General features: G+C 46.0%; 1 protein-coding gene across 1 annotated transcript in view; it reads left to right on the top strand.

The window, feature by feature from the left end:
* The window catches only part of xrcc5 (X-ray repair complementing defective repair in Chinese hamster cells 5), a 361,785-nt gene that overhangs the window by 248,110 nt on the left and 86,591 nt on the right, over window positions 1–27,084 (top strand). Inside the window, exon 12 of the mRNA XM_072468320.1 lies at window positions 20,033–20,102. Coding sequence (XP_072324421.1) covers window positions 20,033–20,102 — 70 coding nt within the window. The remainder of the gene's footprint in view (window positions 1–20,032; window positions 20,103–27,084) is intronic.

Here is a 27,084-nt window from a genome sequence, read left to right as displayed (position 1 = left end):
GTCTCAAGCCAGGCCTCGAACTCGCTGCCAGAGGAGGTGGTGGAAGCAGGGACGATCGTGACATTTAAGGTGCATCTTGACAAATACATGAATAGGATGGGAATAGAGGGATACGGACCCAGGAAGTGTAGAAGATTGTAGTTTAGTCAGGCAGCATGGTCGGCATAGGATTGGAGGGCCGAAGGGCCTGTTCCTGTGCTGTACTTTTCTTTGTTCTTTGTACTATTTCTGGGGCCACTTCCTTAAGTACTCTGGGATAAAGATTATCAGGCCCTGGAGATTTGTCCACCTTCAATCCCATTAATTTCTCCAAAACCATTTATTTACTAATATTAATTTCCTTCAACTCCTCACTAAAACTTGTGTTTCTCAGAACCTCCAGTACATTGTTCATGTCTTCCTTTGTGAAGACAGAAGCAAAGTAAGAATTTAGTTCCTCAGCCATTTCTTTGTTCCCTGTTATGAATTCCCCCCGTTTCTGACAGTAAAACTAAATTCGTTTTTATTAATCGTTTTCTCTTTACATACCTATAAAAACTTTTGCAGTCAGTTTTTATGTTCTCCGCTAGATTACCTTCAAAATGTATTTTCCCTTTCTCTTGCTAATTTGTATGTCTCTTCTTTGAATCTGATACTATCTCTGTAAGCCATGGTTTGGCCACAGTTCCCTTTCTACTCTTGCGCCAAATAGGAATAAACAACTTTTGGAGTTCAACACCTGCCATTGCCTGTCCGCTGTCATATCATAGACAGCACAGAAGGAGGCCATTCGACCCATCTTGCCCATGCCAGCCTGAGGACACCTAGGTGCCCTTTCTAATCCCACCTTCCTGCACCTGTCCACAGACCTGTAGTTTACAGGACTTAAGGTGCAGATCCAGGTACCTTTAAAAAGAGTTTAGGGTCTCTGCCTCCACTACCAGCTTGGGCAGCGAATTCCAGAATCCCACTATCCTCTGCGTAAAAACGCTCTTCCTCATGTCCCTTCTGCACCTTTTGCATCTTATACTGAATCTATGTCTCTAGTTCTAGAATTCTCCACCAGGGGAAGCAATTTTATCCTGTCCACCCTATCTCTTCCCCTCATAATTTTGTGCACCTCATTTAAGTCACCCCTCAGCTGTCTTTGTTCCAAGGAAAATAACCCCAACCTATCCAATCTCTCCTCGTGGCTACACTTCCACCCCTGGCAACATTCTTGTAAATCTCTCCAGAGTAATAATGTCCTTCCTGTGATGTGGTGACCAGAACTGCACACAACACTCCAGTTGTGGCCTCACCAGTGTTTTATCTGGTGCTGGGAGAGGTGAGTGCACAAAAGGTGTGGCAGGAGTGCCTTTAGTCACGGAGTGCTGATTGGAACAGAGTGCATCTGAGTTTAGGTGAGTGACTGAGTGCTGATTGGAACAGAGTGCATCTGAGTTTAGGTGAGTGACTGAGTGCTGATTGGAACAGAGTGCATCTGAGTTTAGGTGAGTGACTGAGTTCGGGTGAGTGGCGAGAGAGGGCTGTGTTTTTGTTGGTGTTCGGGTTCATCCTTGAGGTTCTATAAAGAAAATGTTTTTTTTTTTTTAATTTTTAAATAAATATTTAAATTAATTAACTAGTTGAATATGGCTGGACAGGTGATGTGCTGTTGCTGTATGATGATGGAACTGGTGGATCCCATTGAGACCGTCCGTGACCACATCTGCAGCAAGTGTTGGCTGCACGAGGAATTTCAGCTCAGAATTGATGAGCTGGAGACCGAGCTGCACACACTGCGGCACATCAGGGAGGGGGAACATTACCTGGACGCTTTGTTTCAGGAGGCAGTCACACCCGGTAGAATAAGTTCTGTTAATTCGGACAGTGGTCAGGGACAGGGTGGTGTGACTGCAAGGGAGGCAGGTAGGGGGATCCTGAGTTTAGGAGTTGAGGAGCCTCAGCCCTTGACCTTGTCCAACAGGTATGAGGTACTTGCTCCCTGTGTGGATGAGGAAGAGGGCTGTAGGGAGGATGCGTTGACTGAACACCGCACCGTGGTACAGGAAGCCATTCAAGAGGGGGGAGCAAAAAGACAAATGGTAGTTGTAGGGGATTCTATAATTAGGGGGATTGATGGCATCCTTTGTAAGCCAGATCGAGAGTCCCGCATGGTATGTTGCCTGCCCGGTGCCAGGGTGAGGGACATCTCTGATCGGCTTGAAAGGATTTTGGAGAGGGAGGGGGTGGATCCAGTTGTTGTGGTCCACGTTGGGACTAACAACATAGGTAAGACTAGGAAAGAGGACCTGTTTGGGGATTATCAAACACTAGGGACTAAATTAAAGAGCAGGTCCTCCAGGGTTATAATCTCTGGATTACTACCCGAGCCACGTGCCAATTGGCATAGGGTTGAGAAAATTAGAGAAGTTAACACGTGGCTAAAGGAGTGGTGCGGGAAAGAGGGATTCCATTTCATGGGGCATTGGTATCAGTACTGGGGCAGGAGGGACCTGTACCGTTGGGACGGTCTTCACCTGAACCATTCTGGGACCAGTGTTCTAGCGAATCGGATAAATAGGTTGGTCACAAGGACTTTAAACTAGCAAGTTGCGGGGAAGGGAAGTGTAAAGCTATGGACAGTATAATGGTTAATGGAAATCAAGGCAGCAGGTTACGTGACAGGTTATTATGTAGAGATATGGGTTCAAAGACAAGGAAAATTAGGAGAAGGGGTAAGAGGAAAAATAAATTGCGAAAAGTTACTGATCAAGGTGTTAGGATTCATAACAAAGACATAAAAAACAGCATAAGTGAACTTTACCTGAATGCTCATAGTATACGAAATAAGGTAAATGAGTTGATGGCACGAATCATCGTGAATGACTATGATTTAGTGGCCATTACTGAAACATGGTTAAAAGATGGTCACGACTGGGAGTTAAATATCCAAGGGTATCAGACTATACGAAAGGATAGAATGGACGGTAAGGGCGGTGGTGTAGCTTTGTTGTTTAAGGATGGCATCCAGGCAATAGTAAGGGATGATATTGGTGCTATGGAGGACAAGGTTGAATCAATTTGGGTGGAAATCAGGAATAGTAAGGCGAAAAGGTCACTGATAGGAGTAGTCTATAGGTCACCAAATAGTAACAGGATGGTAGGGCAGGCAATAAGCAGAGAAATAACGGATGCATGTAGAAATGGTACAGCGGTTATCATGGGAGTTTTTAATCTGCATATCGATTGGTTTAACCAGGTTGGTAAAGGCAGCCTTGAGGAGGAGTTTATAGAATGTGCCCGGGATAATTTCCTGGAACAGTATGTAATGGAACCTACAAGGGGACAAGCGGTCCTAGATCTGGTCCTGTGTAATGAGGCAGGATTGATTAATGATCTCATAGTTCGGGATCCTCTTGGAAGGAGCGACCACAATATGGTGGAATTTAAAATACAGTTGGAGGATGACAAGGTAAAATCAAACACTAGTGTTTTGTGCTTAAACAAAGGCGATTACAATGGGATGAGAGAAGAACTAGCTAAGGTAGACTGGGAGCAAAGACTTCATGGTGAAGCAGTTGAGGAACAGTGGAGAACCTTCCGAGCGATCTTTCACAGTGTTCAGAAAAGGTTCATACCGACAAAAAAGAAAGACGGTAGAAAGGGGAAAAATCGACCGTGGATATCTAAGGAGGTGAGGGAGAGTATCGAATTGAAGGAAAAAACATACAAAGTGGCAAAAATTAGTGGGAGACTAGAAGACTGGGAAGTCTTTAGGGGACAACAGAAAGCTACTAAAAAAGCCATAAAGAAGAGTAAGGTAGACTATGAAAGTAAACTGGCTCAGAACATAAAAGCAGATAGTAAAAGCTTCTACAAATATATAAGACAAAAAAGAGTGGCTAAGGTAAATATTGGTCCTTTGGAAGTTGAGAAGGGAGATTTAATAATAGGAGACGGGGAAATGGCTGAGGAGCTGAACAGGTTTTTTGGGTCAGTCTTCGCAGTGGAGGACACAAATAACATGCCAGTGACTGATGGAAATAAGAATATGATAGGGAGGACCTTGAGGTGATTGTAATCACTAAGGAGGCAGTATTGGGCAAGCTAATGGGTCTAAAGGTAGACAGGTCTCCTGACCCTGATGGGACGCATCCCAGAGTGTTAAAAGAGATGGCGAGGGAAATTGTAAACGCACTAGTGATAATTTATCAAAATTCACTAGACTCTGGGGTGGTCCCAGAGGATTGGAAAGTAGCAAACGTGACACCACTGTTTAAAAAAGGAGGTCGGCAGAAAGTGGGTAATTATAGGCCGGTAAGCTTAACTTCGGTTGTAGGGAAAATGCTGGAATCTATCATTAAGGAGGAAATAGCGGGGCACCTAGAGGGAAATTGTCCCATTGGGCAGACGCAGCATGGGTTCACAAAGGGTAGGTCGTGTCTGACTAATTTGGTAGAATTTTTTGAGGATGTTACCAGTGCAGTAGATAACGGGGAGCCAATGGATGTGGTATATCTGGATTTCCAGAAAGCTTTTGACAAGGTGCCACACAAAAGGTTGCTGCATAAACTAAAGATGCATGGCATTGAGGGTAAAGTGGTAGCATGGGTAGAGGATTGGTTAACTAACAGAAAGCAGAGAGTGGGGATAAATGGGTGTTTCTCTGGTTGGCAACCTGTAACTAGTGGGGTCCCTCAAGGATCAGTGTTGGGCCCGCAGTTGTTCACAATTTACATAGACGATTTGGAGTTGGGGACCAAGTGCAGTGTGTCAAATTTTGCAGACGACACTAAGATGAGTGGTAAAGCAAAAAGGGCAGAGGATACCGGAGGTCTGCAGAAGGATTTGGATAGGTTAGGTGAATGGGCTAGGGTCTGGCAGATGGAATTCAATGTTGCCAAGTGTGAGGCTATCCATTTTGGGAGGAATAACAGCAGAATGGATTATTAGTTAAACGGTAAGATGTTAAAACATGCTGCTGTGCAGAGGGACCTGGGTGTGCTGGTGCACGAGTCGCAAAAAGCTGGTGTGCAGGTGGAACAGGTGATTAAGAAGGCTAATCAAGTTTTGTCTTTCATTGCTAGGGGGATGGAGTTCAAGACTAGTGAGGTTATGCTGCAATTGTATAGGGTGTTGGTGAGGCCGCATCTGGAGTATTGTGTTCAGTTTTGGTCTCCTTAGGACATATTGGCACTGGAGGGAGTGCAGAGGAGATTCACTAGGTTGATCCCAGAGTTGAGGGGATTAGATTATGACGAGAGGTTGAGTAGACTGGGACTGTACTCATTGGAGTTTAGAAGGATGCGGGGGTATCTTATTGAGACATATAAAATTATGAAGGGAATAGATAGGATAGATGCGGGCAGGTTGTTTCCACTGGTCGGGGAAAGCAGAACTAGGGGGCATAGCCTCAAAATAAGGGGAGGTAGATTTAGGATGGAGTGTAGGAGGAACTTCTTCACCAAAAGGGTTGTGAATCTCTGGAATTCCTTGCCCAGTGAAGCTGTTGAGGCTCCTTCTTTAAACGTTTTTAAGAAAAAGATAGATGCCTTTCTAAAGAATAAAGGGATTCGGGGATATGGTGTACGGGCCAGAGAGTGGAGCTGAGTCCACAAAGATCAGCCATGATCTCATTAAATGGCGGAGCAGGCTCGAGGGGCCAGATGGCCTACTCCTGTTCCTAGTTCTTATGTTCTTATGTTATACAGTTCCAACATTATATCCTTACCTTTATATTCTATACCTCTGCCAATGAAAGAGAGCATTCCATTTGAACTGCTGCCATTAGGGACCTGTGTACCTGTCACCAAGATCTCTCACTTCATGCACCCTTTTAGTGTATTCCTATTTATTGTGTACTCCCTATAACTGTTTGACCTCCCTAAATGCTGACCTCACACTTGCCTGTGTTAAATTCCCTCTGCCACTTTATCGCTCACTCCACCAATCCATCGATTTAATTTTGGCGATTATAGCTATCCTTTACACTGTCCACCACTCGGCCAATCTTTGTGTCATCTGCAAATTTCCCAGTCGTGCTCCCCTCGTTCACGTCCAAATCGTTAATATATAACACAAACAGTAAGGGTCCTAACACCGAGCCCTGTGGAACACCACTTGAAACAACTTTCCAATTGCAAGAAAAGCCATCAACCATTACCCTTTGTTCCCTGTTACTAAGCTAACTTTTTATCCAGTTTGCCACATTGCCCTGTATCCCATGGGCTAAATTCCATGTACACCACATCCACTGCACTACCTTCATCAACCCTTCTTGTCACTTCCTCAAAGAATTCAATCAAATTTGTGAGGCAAGACCTTCCTTTAACAAATCCATGCTGACTATCCTTGACTCGTCCATCCCTTTCTAAATGGCAATTGATCCTATCTCTCAAGATTGATTCTACTAATTTGCCCACCACTTGATGTAAGACTAACTGGCCTATAATTGTTCGACGTTTACTTTGATCCCTTTTTAAACAACGAGACCACATTAGCATTTCTTCAGTCCTCCGGTACCTCCCTGTGTCTAGTGAGGATTGGAAAATCATCCTCAGAGCATCTGCTATCTCCTCCCTGACCTCCTTCAGCAGCCTCAGAATGAATCCATCTGTCCCTGGCGACTTATCAACTTTCAAGGATTTCAGTCCTTTGAGGACTTCCGCTCTCTTTATGTTTCCTTTCAGTCCATCATAGCCAGCTCATGCCTCATACCATCATAGTTACCTTTATTGAGTTCCTTTATTCAGGACCCTGGTCTCAGAATCAAAAACCTCACTATTCACCTTGATTAGTAAGTTCGCAGATGACACCAAGGCTGGTGGAGTGGCCGATAGTGTTGAGGATTGTCAGAGGATACAGCAGGACATAGATAGGTTGGAGACTTGGGCAGAGAAATAGCAAATGGAATTTAATCTAAACAAATGTTAGATAATGCATCGCTTATTGTCACAAGTAGGCTTCAATGAAGTTACTGTGAAAAGCCCCTAGTCGCCACATCCTGGCGCCTGTTCTGGGAGGCCGGTAGAGGAATTGAACCCGCTGATGCCTTGTTCTGCATTACAAGCCAGCTGTTTAGCCCACTACTAAACCAGCCTCTGGCAAATGGCAAAACTCTTAGGAATTTGGAAAGTCAGAGAGATTTGGACGTGCAGGTCCACAGATCTTTGAAAGTGGCAATCCAAATGGACAAGGTAGTCAGGAAAGCATACAGGATGCTTGCATCGAGTGTAAAAACTGGCAAGTCATGCTACAGTTGTATAGAACCTTGGTTAGGCTACACTTGGAATATTACGCACAATTCTGGTCGCCACAGCAGAAGGATGTGGAGTGGGTGCAGAGGAGGTTTACCAAGATGTTGCCTGGTCTGGGGGGTGTTAGCCATGCAGATAGGCTGAATAGATTCAGACTGTTTTCATTAGAAACACGGAGGTAAGGGCAGTACAGTGGCAGTGGTTAGCACTGCTTCCTCACGGCGTTGAGGTCCCAGGTTCGATCCCAGCTCTGGGTCACTGTTCGTGTGGCGTTTGCACATTCTCCCTGTGTTTGTGTGGGTTTCGTCCTCACAACCCAAAGATGTGCAGGGTAGATGTCTTGGCCACGCTAAAATTGCCCCTTAATTAGAAAAAATGAATTGTACTCTAAATTTATTTTTTTAAAAGGAAGACTGAGGTTGAGGGGTGACCTGATGGAGGTCTACAAGATTATGAGGGGCATCGATAGAGTGGATGGACAGGCACTCTTTCCGAGGGTGGAGGGGTCAGTCACCAGGGGGCATAGGTTTAAGGTCCGTGGGTAAAGTTTAGATGAGATGTGCGAGGCAGGTTTTTTGCACAGAGGGTGGTGAGTGCCTGGAACGCGTTGCCAGGGGAGGTTGTGGAAGCAGATACATTAACGGTGTTCAAAAGGCATCTCGACAAACACATGGATAGGATGGGTATAGAGGGGTACGGCACAAGGAAGTGCTAAGGGTTTTGACCAAGGGTGGTATTATGACCGGTACAGGCATGGAGGGCCAAAGGGCCTGTTCCTGTGCTGTATTGTTATTTGTTCTTTGATGAAGAATTCCACAATATTATGGTCACTCATCCCCAATGGTTCTCTCACAACTAGATGTCCTACTAATCCTTTCTCATTGTACAACACCCAGTTCAAGGTGGTCTGTTCCCTTGTTGGTTCCTCAACATTCCGGTCCAGAAAACCATCCCATACACACTCCAGAAATTCCTCCTCTATTGTACTGTAACTAACTTGAGTCACCCAATCTCTACGCAGATTAGAGTTACCCATAATCACTGATGTTCCTTTAACACATGCCACTCTGATTTCCTGTCTATTGCTATTCCCAACATTACCACTGCAGTTTGGTGGTCTATATACCACCCCTACGAATGTTTTTGGCCCCTTGATGTTTCTTACTCGACCCATACAGATTCCGCATCATTTGTAATAATGTCTTTCTTCAATATTGTAGCAGTACCTTCTCGAGACAGGACCTCGAGGGTTGTAATCTCGGGATTACTCCCTGTGCCACGTGCCAGTGAGGCTAGAAATAGGAAGATAGAGCAGCTAAACACGTGGCTAAACAGCTGGTGTAGGAGGGAGGGTTTCCATTATCTGGACCACTGGGAGCTCTTCCGGGGCAGGTGTGACCTGTATAAGAAGGACGGGCTGCATCTAAACCGGAGAGGCATAAATATCCTGGCCGCGAGGTTTGCTAGTGTCACACGGGAGGGTTTAAACTAGTATGGCAGGGGGGTGGGCACGGGAGCAATAGGTCAGAAGGTGAGAGCATTGAGGGAGAACTAGGGAATAGGGACAGTGTGGCTCTGAGGCAGAGCAGACAGGGAGACGTTGCTGAACACAGCGGGTCTGGTGGCCTGAAGTGCATATGTTTTAATGCACGAAGTATTACGGGTAAGGCAGATGAACTTAGAGCTTGGATTAGTACTTGGAACTATGATGTTGTTGCCATTACAGAGACCTGGTTGAGGGAAGGGCAGGATTGGCAGCTAAACGTTCCAGGATTTAGATGTTTCAGGCGGGATAGAGGGGGATGTAAAAGGGGAGGCGGAGTTGCGCTACTGGTTCGGGAGAATATCACAGCTGTACTGCGAGAGGACACCTCAGAGGGCAGTGAGGCTATATGGGTAGAGATCAGGAATAAGAAGGGTGCAGTCACAATGTTGGGGGTTTACTACAGGCCTCCCAACAGCCAGTGGGAGATAGAGGAGCAGATAGGTAGACAGATTTTGGAAAAGAGTAAAAACATCAGGGTTGTGGTGATGGGAGACTTCAACTTCCCCAATATTGACTGGGACTCACTTAGTGCCAGAGGCTTAGACGGGGCGGAGTTTGTAAGGAGCATCCAGGGGGGCTTCTTAAAACAATATGTAGGCAGTCCAACTAGGGAAGGGGCGGTACTGGACCTGGTATTGGGGAATGAGCCCGGCCAGGTGGTGGATGTTTCAGTAGGGGAGCATTTCGGTAACAGTGACCACAATTCAGTAAGTTTTAAAGTACTGGTGGACAAGGATAAGAGTGGTCCTAGGTTGAAGGTGCTAAATTGGGGGAAGGCTAATTATAACAATATTAGGCGGGAACTGAAGAACATAGATTAGGGGCGGATGTTTGAGGGCAAATCAACATCTGACATGTGGGAGGCTTTCAAGTGGCAGTTGAAAGGAATTCAGGACCGGCATGTTCCTGTGAGGAAGAAGGATAAATACGGCAATTTTCGGGAACCTTGGATGACGAGAGATATTGTAGGCCTCGTCAAAAAGAAAAAGGAGGCATTTGTCAGGGCTAAAAGGCTGGGAACAGACGAAGCCTGCGTGGAATATAAGGAAAGTAGGAAGGAACTTAAGCAAGGAGTCATGAGGGCTAGAAGGGGTCACGAAAAGTCATTGGCAAATAGGGTTAAGGAAAATCCCAAGGCTTTTTACACGTACATAAAAAGCAAGAGGGTAGCCAGGGAAAGGGTTGGCCCACTGAAGGATAGGCAAGGGAATCTATGTGTGGAGCCAGAGGAAATGGGCGAGGTACTAAATGAATACTTTGCATCAGTATTCACCAAAGAGAAGAAATTGGTAGATGTTGAGTCTGGAGAAGGGTGTGTAGATAGCCTGGGTCACATTGAGATCCAAAAAGATGAGGTGTTGGGTGTCTTAAAAAATATTAAGGTAGATAAGTCCCCAGGGCCTGATGGGATCTACCCCAGAATACTGAAGGAGGCTGGAGAGGAAATTGCTGAGGCCTTGACAGAAATCTTTGGATCCTCGCTGTCTTCAGGGGATGTCCCGGAGGACTGGAGAATAGCCAATGTTGTTCCTCTGTTTAAGAAGGGTAGCAGGGATAATCCCGGGAACTACAGACCGGTGAGCCTTACTTCAGTGGTAGGGAAATTACTGGAGAGAATTCTTCGAGACAGGATCTACTCCCATTTGGAAGCAAATGGACGTATTAGTGAGAGGCAGCACGGTTTTGTGAAGGGAAGGTCGTGTCTCACTAACTTGATAGAGTTTTTCGAGGACGTGACTAAGATGATTGATGCAGGTAGGGCAGTGGATGTTGTCTATATGGACTTCAGTAAGGCCTTTGACAAGGTCCCTCATGGTAGACTAATACAAAAGGTGAAGTCACACGGGATCAGGGGGGAGCTGGCAAGGTGGATACAGAACTGGCTAGGCCATAGAAGGCAGAGAGTAGCAATGGAAGGATGCTTTTCTCATTGGAGGGCTGTGACCAGTGGTGTTCCACAGGGATCAGTGCTGGGACCTTTGCTCTTTGTAGTATATATAAATGATTTGGAGGAAAATGTAATTGATCTGATTAGTAAGTTTGCAGACGACACAAAGGTTGGTGGAATTGCGGATAGCGATGAGGACTGTCGGAGGATACAGCAGGATTTAGATTGTTTGGAGACTTGGGCGGAGAGATGGCAGATGGAGTTTAATCCGGACAAATGTGAGGTAATGCATTTTGGAAGGTCTAATGCAGGTAGGGAATATTCAGTGAATGGTAGAACCCTCAAGAGTATTGAAAGTCAAAGAGATCTAGGAGTACAGGTCCACAGGTCATTGAAAGGGGCAACACAGGTGGAGAAGGTAGTCAAGAAGGCATACGGCATGCTTGCCTTCATTGGCCGGGGCATTGAGTATAAGAATTGGCAAGTCATGTTGCAGCTGTATAGAACCTTAGTTAGGCCACACTTGGAGTATAGTGTTCAATTCTGGTCGCCACACTACCAGAAGGATGTGGAGGCTTTAGAGAGGGTGCAGAAGAGATTTACCAGAATGTTGCCTGGTATGGAGGGCATTAGCTATGAGGAACGGTTGAATAAACTCGTTTGTTCTCACTGGAACGAAGGAGGTTGAGGGGCGACCTGATAGAGGTATACAAAATTATGAGGGGCATAGACAGAGTGAATAGTCAGAGGCTTTTCCCCAGGGTAGAGGGGTCAATTACTAGGGGGCATAGGTTTAAGGTGAGAGGGGCAAGGTATAGAGTAGATGTACGAGGCAAGTTTTTTACGCAGAGGGTAGTGGGTGCCTGGAACTCGCTACCGGAGGAGGTGGTGGAAGCAGGGACGATAGTGACATTTAAGGGGCATCTTGACAAATACATGAATAGGATTGGAATAGAACATAGAACAATACAGCGCAGTACAGGCCCTTCGGCCCACGATGTTGCACCGACATGGGAAGTCAAAAAACAAAAGCCAAAAAACAAAATAGAGGGATACGGACCCAGGAAGTGTAGAAGATTGTAGTTTAGTCGGGCAGCATGGTCGGCACGGGCTTGGAGGGCCGATGGGCCTGTTCCTGTGCTGTACATTTCTTTGTTCTTCTTTGTATTACCTTAATTTACGTCTGCTTTTTTTTACATCTGCTTTTAACTCTAACTTCACCGTTTCTGCTAATGCGATTAATCTAACCTTGGTTAATTGTTTCAGATCACTTAGGGATAATTCTTCCCTCTTCAGAAAAGTCTGAGCAATTGACAAAGCTTTGCTTTATTTCAATCAATATGATGAACTCCACCGTGGAAATCTTATCAACCTTCAAGGCCATCACTGACATAGATACATAGACGATAGGAGCAGGAGGAGGCCTTTTGGCCCTTCGAGCCTGCTCCGCCATTCATCACCATCATGGCTGATCATCCAACTCATTAGCCTAATCCTGCTTTCTCCCCATAGCTTTTGATCCCATTCTCCCCAAGTGCTGTATCCAGCCGCCTCTTGAATATATTCAAAGTTTTAGCATCAGCTACTTCATGTGGGAGTGAATTCCACAGGCTTACCACTCTTTGTGTGAAGAAATGTCTCCTTATCTCTGTCCAAAATGGTTTACCCTGAATCCTCAGACTGTGACCACTGGTTCTGGACACACCCATCTTTGGTTGCATCTACCCTGTCTCGTCCTGTTAGAATTTTATAAGTCTCTATGAGATCCCCCCTCATTCTTCTGAACTCCAGCGAGAACAATCTTAACCTAGTCAATCTTTCCTCATATGACAGTCCCGCCATCCCTGGAATTAGCCTGGTAAACCTTTGCTGCACTCCCTCGAGAGCAAGAACATCATTCCTCAGAGAAGGAGACCAAAACTGCACACACTACTCCAGGTGTGGCCTCACCAAGGCCCTGTACAATTGCAGCAACACATCCCTGCTTCTATACTTGAAACCTCTCGCAATGAAGGCCAACATACCATTAGCCTTCTTTACCGCCTGCTGCACCTGCATGCTTACCTTCAGCCAATGGTGCACAAGGACACCCAGGTCCCACTGCACACTCCCCTCTCCCAATTTACAACTATTCAGGGAGTAATCTGCCTTCCTGTTTTTGCTTCCGAAGTGAATAACCTCACACTTATCCACATTATACTGCATCTGCCATTGATTTGCCCACTCGCCCAACCTGTCCAGATCTTGCTGTCGGATCCCTGCATCCTCGTCACAATTCACCCTCTCACCTAATTTGGTATCATCTGCAAAGTTTGAGATGTTACATTTTGTTCCTTCATCCAAATCATTAATATATATTGTGAATAGCTGGGGTCCCAGCACCGATCCCTGTGGTACCCCACTGGTTACTGCTGCCAATTTGAAAAGGACCCATTAATCCCTTTGTTTCCTCTCTGCCAACCATTTATCTATCCACCTCAATACATTTCCCCCAATTCCATGTGGTTTAATTTTGCTCAATAACTTGTATTTAAAATCCTGGATGAGCCACCAATTTATTGAATGATCCTTGGCCAGACCCCCAATATTCCCGTACCAGCCTCCCCGAACAGGTTCCGGAATGTGGCGACTAGGGGCTTTTCACAGTAACTTCGTTTGAAGCCTACTTGTGACAATGAGCGATTTTCATTTTCATTTCATTTCATTTTGATAAGATCCAGTTTGGGACCAATGATGTTTAAAGTAGAGAAAGGTTGAGATTTCAGACACTTGCAAAGTGAATAGAGCCATCAAATTCCATTGATTTTGAGCAAACAAAAGCAAACTTCACAGTACAGAGTAAGAAAGATAAAACAAATTACAATATCCAACTCAAGTGGCTTCAGCAACCACACACCTCACAGGATTTCAATCTCGTTTCCCAATATTCTGTTCCACTGGATTCCCAAGTGTGCACTCAAACTTCAAATTACAACTTCAGGCCCTCAGTCACACTGAGCAGAATGATAGAGCTCCAAAGAGCGACCTTTGCCCCAACAGCCTGCAGCAAGTCATCACCAGCCATCAGCTGCCGTCTCAAAGAACAACAAAGAACAAAGAAATGTACAGCACGGGAACAGGCCCTTCGGCCCTCCAAGCCCGTGCCGACCATGCTGCCCGACTAAACTACAATCTTCTACACTTCCTGGGTCCGTATCCCTCTATTCCCATCCTATTCATGTATTTGTCAAGATGCCCCTTAAATGTCACTATCGTCCCTGCTTCCACCACCTCCTCCGGTAGCAAGTTCCAGGCACCCACTACCCTCTGCGTAAAAACTTGCCTCGTACATCTACTCTAAACCTTGCCCCTCTCACCTTAAACCTATGCCCCCTAGTAATTGTCCCCCCTACCCTGGGGAAAAGACTCTGACTATCCACTCTGTCTATGCCCCTCATAATTTTGTATACCTCTATCAGGTCTCCCCTCAACCTCCTTTGTTCCAGTGAGAACAAACCGAGTTTATTCAACCGCCCCTCATAGCTAATGCCCTCCATACCAGGCAACATTCTGGTAAATCTCTTCTGCACCCTCTCTAAAGCCTCCACATCCTTCTGGTAGTGTGGCGACCAGAATTGAACACTATACTCCAAGTGTGGCCTAACTAAGGTTCTATACAGCTGCAACATGACTTGCCAATTCTTATACTCAATGCCCCGGCCAATGAAGGCAAGCATGCCGTATGCCTTCTTGACTACCTTCTCCACCTGTGTTGCCCCTTTCAATAACCTGTGGACCTGTACTCCTAGATCTCTTTGACTTTCAATACTCTTGAGGGTTCTACCATTCACTGTATATTCCCTACCTGCATTAGACCTTCCAAAATGCATTACCTCACATTTGTCCGGATTAAACTCCATCTGCCATCTCTCCGCCCAAGTCTCCAAACAATCTAAATCCTGCTGTATCCTCCGACAGTCCTCATCGCTATCCGCAATTCCACCAACCTTTGTGTCGTCTGCAAACTTACTAATCAGACCAGTTACATTTTCCTCCAAATCATTTATATATACTACAAAGAGCAAAGTTCCCAGCACTGATCCCTGTGGAACACCACTGGTCACAGCCCTCCAATGAGAAAAGCATCCTTCCATTGCTACTCTCTGCCTTCTATGGCCTAGCCAGTTCTGTATCCACCTTGCCAGCTCACCCCTGATCCCGTGTGACTTCACCTTTTGTACTAGTCTACCATGAGGGACCTTGTCAAAGGCCTTACTGAAGGCCATATAGACAACATCCACAGCCCTACCTGCATCAATCATCTTAGTGACCTCCTTGAAAAACTCTATCAAGTTAGTGAGACACGACCTTCCCTTCACAAAACCATGCTGCCTCTCACTAATACGTCCATTTGCTTCCAAATGGGAGTAGATCCTGTCTCGAAGAATTCTCTCCAGTAATTTCCCTACCACTGAAGTAAGGCTCACCGGCCTGTAGTTCCCGGGATTATCCTTGCTACCCTTCTTAAACAGAGGAACAACATTGGCTATTTTCAAGTCATCCGGGACATCCCCTGAAGACAGCGAGGATCCAAAGATTTCTGTCAAGGCCTCAGCAATTACCTCTCCAGCCTCCTTCAGTATTCTGGGGTAGATCCCATCAGGCCCTGGGGACTTACCTACCTTAATATTTTTTAAGACACCCAACACCTCGTCTTTTTGGATCTCAATGTGACCCGGGCTATCTACACACCCTTCTCCAGACTCAACATCTACCAATTTCTTCTCTTTGGTGAATACTGATGCAAAGTATTCATTTAGTACCTCGCCCATTTCCTCTGGCTCCACACATAGATTCCCTTGCCTATCCTTCAGTGGGCCAACCCTTTCCCTGGCTACCCTCTTGCTTTTTATGTACGTGTAAAAAGCCTTGGGATTTTCCTTAACCCTATTTGCCAATGACTTTTCGTGACCCCTTCCAGCCCTCCTGACTCCTTGCTTAAGTTCCTTCCTACTTTCTTTATATTCCACGCAGGCTTCGTCTGTTCCCAGCCTTTTAGCCCTGACAAATGCCTCCTTTTTCTTTTTGACGAGGCCTACAATATCTCTCGTCATCCAAGGTTCCCGAAAATTGCCGTATTTATCCTTCTTCCTCACAGGAATATGCCGGTCCTGAATTCCTTTCAACTGCCACTTGAAAGCCTCCCACATGTCAGATGTTGATTTGCCCTCAAACATCCGCCCCCAATCTATGTTCTTCAGTTCCCGCCTAATATTGTTATAGAACATAGAACAATACAGCGCAGTACAGGCCCTTCGCACCACGATGTTGCACCAAAACAAAAGCCATCTAACCTACACTATGCCATTATCATCCATATGTTTATCCAATAAACTTTTAAATGCCCTCAATGTTGGCGAGTTCACTACTGTAGCAGGTAGGGCATTCCACGGCCTCACTACTCTTTGCATAAAGAACCTACCTCTGACCTCTGTCCTATATCTATTACCCCTCAGTTTAAAGTTATGTCCCCTCGTGCCAGCCATTTCCATCCGCGGGAGAAGGCTCTCACTGTCCACCCTATCCAACCCCCTGATCATTTTGTATGCCTCTATTAAGTCTCCTCTTAACCTTCTTCTCTCCAACGAAAACAACCTCAAGTCCATCAGCCTTTCCTCATAAGATTTTCCCTCCATACCAGGCAACATCCTGGTAAATCTCCTCTGCACCCGCTCCAAAGCCTCCACATCCTTCCTGTAATGCGGTGATCAGAACTGTACGCAATACTCCAAATGCGGCCGTACCAGAGTTCTGTACAGCTGCAACATGACCTCCCGACTCCGGAACTCAATCCCTCTACCAATAAAGGCCAACACTCCATAGGCCTTCTTCACAACCCTATCAACCTGGGTGGCAACTTTCAGGGATCTATGTACATGGACACCTAGATCCCTCTGCTCATCCACACTTTCAAGAACTTTACCATTAGCCAAATATTCCGCATTCCTGTTATTCCTTCCAAAGTGAATCACCTCACACTTCTCTACATTAAACTCCATTTGCCACCTCTCAGCCCAGCTCTGCAGCTTATCTATATCCCTCTGTAACCTGCTACATCCTTCCACACTATCGACAACACCACCGACTTTATTTTCGTCTGCAAATTTACTCACCCACCCTTCTGCGCCTTCCTCTTGGTCATTGATAAAAATGACAAACAGCAACGGCCCCAGAACAGATCCTTGTGGTACTCCACTTGTGACTGTACTCCATTCTGAACATTTCCCATCAACCACCACCCTCTGTCTTCTTTCAGCGAGCCAATTTCTGATCCACATCTCTAAATCACCCTCAATCCCCAGCCTCCGCATTTTCTGCAATAGCCTACCGTGGGGAACCTTATCAAACGCTTTGCTGAAATCCATATACACCACATCAACTGCTCTACCCTCATCTACCTGTTCAGTCACCTTCTCAAAGAACTCAATAAGGTTTGTGAGGCATGACCTACCCTTCACAAAGCCATGCTGACTATCCCTGATCATATTATTCCTATCTAATTATTATTCCTTATATCTAATCTCCTAGATATTAGATACCTAAGATCTAAATCTAATATTATTCCTAATTATAATTAGCCTTCCCCCAATTTAGCACATTCATCCTAGGACCACTCTTATCCTTGTCCACCAGTACTTTGAAACTTACTGAATTGTGGTCACTGTTACCGAAATGCTCCCCTACTGAAACATCTACCACCTGGCCGGGCTCATTCCCCAATACCAGGTCCAGTACCGCCCCTTCCCTAGTTGGACTGTCTACATATTGTTTTAAGAAGCCCTCCTGGATGCTCCTTACAAACTCCGCCCCGTCTAAGCCCCTGGCACTAAGTGAGTCCCAGTCAATATTGGGAAGTTGAAGTCTCCCATCACCACAACCCTGTTGTTTTTACTCTTTTCCAAAATCTGTCTACCTATCTGCTCCTCTATCTCCCGCTGGCTGTTGGCAGGCCTGTAGTAAACCCCCAACATTGTGACTGCACCCTTCTTATTCCTGATCTCTACCCATATAGCCTCACTGCCCTCTGAGGTGTCCTCCCGCAGTACAGCTGTGATATTCTCCTGAACCAGTAGCGCAACTCCGCCTCCCCTTTTACATCCCCCTCTATCCCGCCTGAAACATCTAAATCCTGGAACGTTTAGCTGCCAATCCTGCCCTTCCCTCAACCAGGTCTCTGTAATGGCAAAACATCATAGTTCCAAGTACTAATCCAAGCTCTAAGTTCATCTGCCTTACCCGTAATACTTTTTGCATTAAAACAGATGCACTTCAGGCCACCAGACCCGCTGTGTTCAGCAACTTCTCCCTGTCTGCTCTGCCTCAGAGCCACACTGTCCCTATTCCCTAGTTCTCCCTCAATGCTCTCACCTTCTGACCTATTGCTCCCGTGCCCACCCCCCTGCCATACTAGTTTAAACCCTCCCGTGTGACACTAGCAAACCTCGCGGACAGGATATTTATGCCTCTCCGGTTTAGATGCAACCCGTCCTTCTTATACAGGTCACACCTGCCCCGGAAGAGTTCCCAGCGGTCCAGATAACGGAAACCCTCCCTCCTACACCAGCTGTTTAGCCACGTGTTTAGCTGCTCTATCTTCCTATTTCTAGCCTCACTGGCATGTGGCACAGGGAGTAATCCCGAGATTACAACCCTCGAGGTCCTGTCTTTTAACTTTCTGCCTAGCTCCCTGAACTCCTGCTGCAGGACCTCATGCCCCTTCCTGCCTATGTCGTTAGTACCAATATGTACAACGACCTCTGCCTGTTTGCCCTCCCCCTTCAGGATGCCCTCTACCCGTTCGGAGACATCCTGGACCCTGGCACCAGGGAGGCAACATACCATCCTGGAGTCTCTTTCACGTCCACAGTAGCGCCTATCTGTGCCCCTGACTATAGAGTCCCCTATTACTATTACTCTTCTGCGCTTTGACCCTCCCTTCTGAACATCAGAGCCAGCCGTGGTGCCACTGCTCTGACTGCTGCTGTTTTCCCCTGATAGGCTATCCCTCCCGACAGTATCCAAAGGGGTATACCTGTTCACAGGGGCTGTTTAGCACAGGGCTAAATCGCTGGCTTTGAAAGCAAACCAAAGCAGGCCAGCAGCACGGTTCGATTCCCGTAACAGCCTACCCGAACAGGTGCCGGAATGTGGCGACTAGGGGCTTTTCACAGTAACTTCATTTGAAGCCTACTTGTGACAAGAAGCGATTTTCATTTTCATTTCATTTCAGTCCTTTTGCTGTTTGGAACCTGTTTCTCTGCTCTTCCTTTTCCTTGACTGAGAATTGATTCTGTCCCCTACCTGGGACTTTGTTATGAGATCTTCCCTGCCCCCTCTCTCCTTTTGGAGACCTCTCCCTGCCTGAGACACTGGTCTTTCATGGCACTGCACCCCCTGACACCTGACCCAGCTTTTGCATGCTTTTTTCCTTGTCTCTTTAGCAGGTTCTTTGCGGCTGCCCTGGGCCCAAAGAATTTCCGGATGCAGGTCTTCTGAAATGTGCAGGCTCAGCCTGCTGGTCTTCCGGACCTGGACTTCCCGACCTGTATCCTCAACTTAAATAAGTTTGTTTCATAATAAGTGCCACTAATGTTTAGTTTGTTATTTCCTTATAGGGAACATATTAGGGGCTGGTTTAGCACAGTGGGCTAAACAGCTGGCTTGTAATGCAGAACAAGGTCAGCAGCGCAGGTTCAATTCCCGTACCAGCCTCCCCGAACAGGCGACGGAATGTGGCGACTAGGGGCTTTTCACAGTAACTTCATTGAAGCCTACTTGTGACAATAAGTGATTCTTATTATTATATTCTCCCTGCACACTTGAGCAAGTTTTAAATATTTCCCATTATTGTTTGTCTATATTGTTGCACATTTTATTTTCTCATGTTCCATTCCCAACCTTTCAAAATCAGCACTTGTCTGATCCATTAACTTTTTAAAAATTCTTATATCCTTCTCTATCATAATCTTAAAGTTTATTATATTATAAAACATATCCCAGCCACTCACCTATTTTATAAAATTCTGCTTTTCTATTCTGCCGACTGAAATGGAAAAAATACACACTTCCCCAGCTGTACTCCATCTACCTCATTTCTATTTTCTGTCCATTAACCAATTGTTAATCCATGCTAATCTATTCCCCCAATCCCATAAACCCGAATCTGATGTGACAACCTTCCTCTCAACTGTTTTATGATTAGGTTTAATCAAGGCCTGTACAGCTCTGTTTAATGGATATTCCAATTTGGACCACTATTCTTATTTCCCAGTTTTTACTTTTTTTCTCTTCTGGGTATATACATGTTCAGTTTGGATTTTCCCTGTTTCCTGTTTATAGGTTGGCAGTCTCACTCCAGCAAAAGACTTCCAGGCTCTGGTCCATCAGAAGAACACCAACTTCAGAGAAGGTGAGCAACATTGCATAATGAATAAACATTATTATTGTTCTTTCACTATCACTGGGTCAAAATCCTGGAACTCTCTTCCTAACATCTCTGTGGTGTTGCTAACTTTTGGTTGGCTCTTAAATCGTAATTTGCTCTGTTTGTTTAACCTTTGCTCTAGAGTCGCCAGGTATCTTTATGATACCGCCACGAGGTTCAAGTTCAAGTAATGATCAATAACTCAACACGCCAATTAGTAAGATTCAAATCAAAACACATTTATTATACACAGTAAATCACTACTCATGCATAAACTCTACTTTCTAGGCTATTCCTATCACTAAAAGGCCTATACTTAGCTTCGGACTGGCCCACCAGGTGAGGGGAACAAATGGCCTTTCGTTCAGGTCCTGAGTCTGCAGGTTCAAAAGCTGGTATGGACTGGTAGCTAGGAGCGCCTACCTCGCAGCAAGCGTTAACTTGAGACTTACTTGCTTGGCAGCCGCTGGACAGTTCACTCTCAGGGGTTGCTTTGCGTTGCTGAGTGACCCTGTCTAGAAGGACAATTTGAACTTGGGGGCTTTACTTTATAGTCCCCAGGGGCTTCCCGCCCTCCGGGGCGGACCCCGTACCTGGTTCCAAGTGATTGGACTGCGTTCCGATCACTTGGATCGATTTCTCCAATACTGGAGTTGTTCCCTGATCGTTGGGCGGTCCCTAAATGTCCGTTGGCCTTCCTTTGCCTTGGCTCCTGCTGGCACCGAGGAGTCTGGCTTGGCTTTATTTACCTGAACGGTTGCCATTGTGCCTGGGAATCGCACATTACTATGCAGATGGCTGCTACATTACTATGTAGATGGCTGCTACATGACTATGCAGATGGCTGCTACATTACTATGTAGATGGCTGCTACATTACTATGCAGATGGCTGCTGGTTTCGGTGCTGTCTGGTTGTTTTGCAGGTTTCAATATACATGATTTCTGTATTTGCTAGTCTTTGCCTGTGTTGGCTGAATTTCCCTTCAGCCTTTGCGGGTCTCCATTTTAAGTCGGGAAGTGGCCAACTCTGGTGGCTACAAGCCCTCCTTGTGATCCTGACGCGAAGTGTGAAGGATCACATAACTGCGTTGTCTTCATTCCCTGACCCGGCGAGCACTCTTCTATGGCCTCTACACTGACCATAACTATGCAAGAATTTTTTTTAGCTAACATTCTAAGTGGTGCTATGTCAAAACAGGGACATGCATTACGAAATTTAAAAAAACGATACCTCTAACTGTCCTCAATAAACTACACTCACTCAAACATTCAATCATACTAACTTCCTAAACAATACAAAATGAAGGCAGCATTTACATTTTTCCTGGCTTGGCAGTCAAGCACAGGGTTGTACAATCTTTCCATTTCTTTATTTACAGAAGAACGCAAACGAATGTCCTTTATTATAGATCAACGGGTTTGGGGACCTGGTGAAAACTGAAAATAGGGGATCTCATTCTGTATACCGGGGTGCGAGCGCGGTAGGCTCTCCTTCTCCATTTCCTCATGCGGATAGTCTGCACGATGCTGCAGAGTATCGCCAACACTAATAGGGATTCGGCTACGTAGGAAAGGGAGTACCACGTTATGAGCTTATCCCACCATGATGGTGTGGTGTTGCCTGTTACTGGGCTCAGGTGCTATGGGGAAGTGAATCATTAACGGCTGGGGGGTTGGGTTCGCGTTCGCGCGCAACCGGGTACAATTACAATAACGAAAATCATGTATGCCGTCTTCATTGTTGTCGTCTTCTTTCTCTTCTCTTCCTTTCCGTTTTGTCTCTTTTCCTGGAGCTTCTGGGGTTCTGTGGGATCAAGCATAGTGTGTTACTATCTTGGTTTAATATCTCGTCTGTTAGTATGTCTGTCCTTTTGTACCAATTCTCCCTTTACAATTTGTCACCATATGTGACTCCCTCATTTTTTTTTTAAATCGAATATTCAGGACAAGACACACTTAAAAATACTGAAACAGTGCGAGCCGTCTCGCTGGCTGTGCGATTTACCATCCAAATGTTTGAGGATGTAAATAGCATAGGGATGGCAACCTAAGGGTCGCCTGAAAACAAAACAAAACTTTTTGAACCAAAGGTACCGAAATGAGGTGCGTATGGGCCGCGACGGGTAAGATTTGGATGGAATCCCCGGGTAGGACGGCGACCAATACCGTGTGTTCTCTACCCGAGCGTAGCTGACCAGAGGGGGTTCCTCAGGCAGGGTGGAGACCAATGCCTTTTCTCCACTGCCTGAGCAACCGACAAGAATGGGCAAAAATGTAGTCATCGTGGGGCGTTGCCATATTGGTTCTACCTTTGAACCAGAAGGGCAGTTATGAACGGGGGTCTGGCAAGCTCTCAGCGGTTTCGGCCGGTGAGTGTGCTGGCACGTTCTCAAGGTTTCTGCCGAAAAATATGGCGTGTGGCTGGGGATTGTAGATTTGAGTCCCACAAGAGTCGCCAGTAATATGTTGCTAACTTTTGGTTGGCTCTTAAATCGTAATTTGCTCTGTTTGTTTAACCTTTGCTCTAGCGTCGCCAGGTAACTTTATGATACCGCCACGAGGTTCAAGTTCAAGTAATGATCAATAACTCATCACACCAATTAGTAAGATTCAAATCAAAACACATTTATTATACACAGTAAATCACTACTCATGCATAAACTCTACTTTCTAGGCTATTCCTATCACTAAAAGGCCTATACTTAGCTTCGGACTGGCCCACCAGGTGAGGGGAACAAATGGCCTTTCGTTCAGGTCCTGAGTCTGCAGGATTCAAAAGCTGGTATGGACTGGTAGCTAGGAGCGCCTATCTCGTAGCGAGCGTTGACTTGAGACTTACTTGCTTGGCGGCCGCTGGACTGTTCACTATCAGGGGTTGCTTCGCGTTGCTGAGTGACTCTGTCAAGAAGGACGATTTGAACTTGGGGGCTTTACTTTATGGTCCCATGTGGCTTCCCGCCCTTCGGGGCGGACCCTGTACCTGGTTCCAAGTGATTAGACTGCGTTCCGATCACTCGGATCAATTTCTCCAATACTGGAGTTGTTCCCTGATCGCTGGGCGGTCCCTAAATATCCGTTGGCCTTCCTTTGTCTTGGCTCCTGCTGGCACCAAGGAGTCTGGATTCGCTTTGTTTACCTTAACTGTTGCCATTGTGCCTGGGAATCGCACATTACTATGCAGATGGCTGCTGGTTTCGGTGCTGTCTGGTTGTTTTGCAGGTTTCAATATACATGATTTCTGTATTTGCTAGTCTTTGCCTGTGTTGGCTGAATTTCCCTTCAGCCTTTGCGGTTCTCCATTTTAAGTCGGGAAGTGGCCAACTCAGGTGGCTACAAGCCCTCCTTGTGATCCTAACGCGAAGTGTGAAGGATCACATAACTGCGTTGTCTTCATTCCCTGACCCGGCGAGCACTCTTCTATGGCCTCTACACTGACCATAACTATGCAAGAATTTTTTTTAGCTAACATTCTAAGTGGTGCTATGTCAAAACAGGGACATGCATTACGAAATTTAAAAAAACGATACCTCTAACTGTCCTCAATAAACTACACTCACTCAAACATTCAATCATACTAACTTCCTAAACAATAAAAAAATGAAAGCAGCATTTACATTTTTCCTGGCTTGGCATCGAGCACAGGGTTGTACAACCTTTCCATTTCTTTATTTGCAGAAGAACGCAAACGAATGTCCTTTATTATAGATCAACGGGTTTGGGGGCCTGGTGAAAACTGAAAATAGGGGATCTCATTCTGTATACCGGGGTGCGAGCGCGGTAGGCTCTCCTTCTCCATTTCCTCATGCGGATAGTCTGCACGATGCTGCAGAGTATCGCCAACACTAATAGGGATTTAACTACGTAGGAAAGGGAGTACCACGTTATGAGCTTATCCCACCATGATGGTGTGGTGTTGCCTGTTACTGGGCTCTGGGTGCTATGGGGAAGTGAATCATTAACGGCTGGGGGGTTGGGGTCAGGGGGTTCGCGTTCGCGCGCAACCGGGTACAATTACAATAACGAAAAACATGTATGCCGTCTTCATTGTTGTCTTCTTCTTTCTCTTCTCTTCTCTTCCTTTCCGTTTTGTCTCTTTTCCTGGAGCTTCTGGGGTTCTGTGGGATCAAGCATAGTGTCTGTTACTATCTTGGTTTAATATCTCGTCTGTTAGTATGTCTGTCCTTTTGTACCAATTCTCCCTTTACAATTTGTCACCATGTGTGACTCCCTCATTTTTTTTTAAAACCGAATATTCAGGACAAGACACACTTAAAAATACTGAAACAGTGCGAGCCGTCTCGCTGGCTGTGCGATTTACCATCCAAATGTTTGAGGATGTAAATAGCATAGGGATGGCAACCTAAGGGTCGCCTGAAAACAAAACAAAACTTTTTGAACCAAAAGTGCCGAAATGAGGTGCGTATGGGCCGCGACGGGTAAGATTTGGATGGAATCCCTGGGTAGGACGGCGACCAACATCGTGTGTTCTCTACCCGAGCGTAGCTCACCAGAGGGGGGGTTCCTCAGGCAGGGTAGAGACGAATGCCTTTTCTCCACTGCCTGAGCAACCGACAAGAATGGGCAAAAATGTAGTCATCGTGGGGTGTTGCCATATTGGTTCTACCTTTGAACCAGAAGGGCAGTTATGAACGGGGTCTGGCAAGCTCTCAGCGGTTTCGGCCGATGAGTGTGCTGGCACGTTCTCAAAGGTTTCTGCCGAAAAATATGGCGTGTGGCTGGGGATTGTGTGTTTGAGTCCCACCAGAGTCGTCAGTAATATGTTGCTAACTTTTGGTTGGCTCTTAAATCGTTATTTGCTCTGTTTGTTTAACCTTTGCTCTAGAGTCGCCAGGTATCTTTATGATACCGCCACGAGGTTCAAGTTCAAGTAATGATCAATAACTCAACACACCAATTAGTAAAATTCAAATCAAAACACATTTATTATACACCGTAAATCACTACTCATGCATAAACTCTACTTTCTAGGCTATTCCTATCACTAAAAGGCCTATACTTAGCTTTGGACTGGCCCACCAGGTCAGGGGAACAAATGGCCTTTTGTTTAGGTCCTGAGTCTGCAGGATTCAAAAGCTGGTATGGACTGGTAGCTAGGAGCGCCTATCTCATAGCGAGCGTTGACTTGAGACTTACTTGCTTGGCGGCCGCTGGACAGTTCACTCTCAGGGGTTGCTTTGCGTTGCTGAGTGACTCTGTCAAGAAGGACGATTTGAAATTGGGGGCTTTACTTTATAGTCCCCAGGGGCTTCCCGCCCTTCGGGGCGGACCCCATACCTGGTTCCAAGTGATTGGACTGCGTTTCGATCACTTGGATCGATTTCTCCAATACTGGCATTGTTCACTGATCGTTGGGCGGTCCCTAAATGTCCGTTGGCCTTCCTTTGTCTTGGCTCCTGCTGTCACCAAGGAGTCTGGCTTGGCTTTATTTACCTTAACTGTTGCCATTGTGCCTGGGAATCACACATTACTATGTCGATGGCTGCTACATTACTATGCAGGTGGCTGCTGGTTTCGGTGCTGTCTGGTTGTTTTGTAGGTTCCAATATACATGATTCCTGTACTTGCTAGTCTTTGCCTGTGTTGGCTGAATTTCCCTTCAGCCTTTGCGGTTCTCCATTTTAAGTCAGGAAGTGGCCAACTCAGGTGGCTACAGTGGGTGTACCTACACTATGTAGACTGCAGAATAAAAGCCCATGGTGTTCAGGGTAAAATCATGGCATGGATAGAGGATTAGCTGACTGGCAAAAGGCAGAGAATGGGGATAAAGGGGTCTTTTTCAGGATGGCAGCAGGTGACTAGTTATGTGCCTCAGGGGTCTGTGCTGGGACCACAACTTTTCACAATATACATTAATGATCTGGAGGAAGGAACTGAAGGCACTGTTGTTAAGTTTGCGGATGATACAAAGATCTGTAGAGGGACAGATAGTATTGAGGAAGCTGTCAGGCTGCAGAATTTTTTAGAATTTACCGTGCAGAAGGAGGCCATTCGGCCAATTGAGTCTGCACTAGCCCTTGGAAAGGGCACCTCAATTAAGCCCACATATCCACCCTATCGCTATAACCCAGTAACCCCATCTAACCTTTTTTTGGGATACTTAGGGCAATTTAGCATGGCCAATCCACCTAACCTGCACATCTTTGGACTGTGGGAGGAAACCGGAGCACCCGGAGGAAACTCATGCAGACACGGGGAGAATGTGCAGACTCCACACAGACAGTGATCCAAGCCGGGAATCGAACCTGGGACCTGGAGCTGTGAAGGACCTGTGCTAACCACTGTGCTACCGTGCTGCCCAGAAGGGCTTGGACAGGCGAGGAGAATGGGCAAAGAACATAGAACATAGAACATAGAAAATACAGCACAGAACAGGCCCTTCAGCCCACGATGTTGTGCCGAACCTTTGTCCTAGATTAATCATAGATTATCATTGAATTTACAGTGCAGAAGGAGGCCATTCGGCCCTTTGAGTCTGCACCGGCTCTTGGAAAGAGCACCCTACCCAAACTCAACACCTTCACCCAACACCAAGGGCAATTTGGACATTAAGGGCAATTTATCATTGGCCAATTCACCTAACCTGCACATCTTTGGATTGTGGGAGGAAACCGGAGCACCCGGAGGAAACCCACGCAGACACGGGGAGGACGTGCAGACTCCGCACAGTCAGTGACCCAAGCCGGAATCGAACCTGGGACCCTGGAGCTGTGAAGCAATTGTGCTATCCACAATGCTACCGTGCTGCCCTTGAGAACAAATAAATCTACACTATATCATTTAACCGTAATCCATGTACCTATCCAATAGCTGCTTGAAGGTCCCTAATGTTTCCGACTCAACTACTTCCACAGGCAGTGCATTCCATGCCCCCACTACTCTCTGGGTAAAGAACCTACCTCTGATATCCCTCCTATATCTTCCACCTTTCACCTTAAATTTATGTCC

Source organism: Scyliorhinus torazame, chromosome 2 (genome assembly GCF_047496885.1).
Source record: "Scyliorhinus torazame isolate Kashiwa2021f chromosome 2, sScyTor2.1, whole genome shotgun sequence".
Taxonomy (NCBI): domain Eukaryota; kingdom Metazoa; phylum Chordata; class Chondrichthyes; order Carcharhiniformes; family Scyliorhinidae; genus Scyliorhinus; species Scyliorhinus torazame.
Note: the sequence above shows the minus strand (reverse complement) of the source record. Positions and strands in the feature narration are given on the sequence as shown.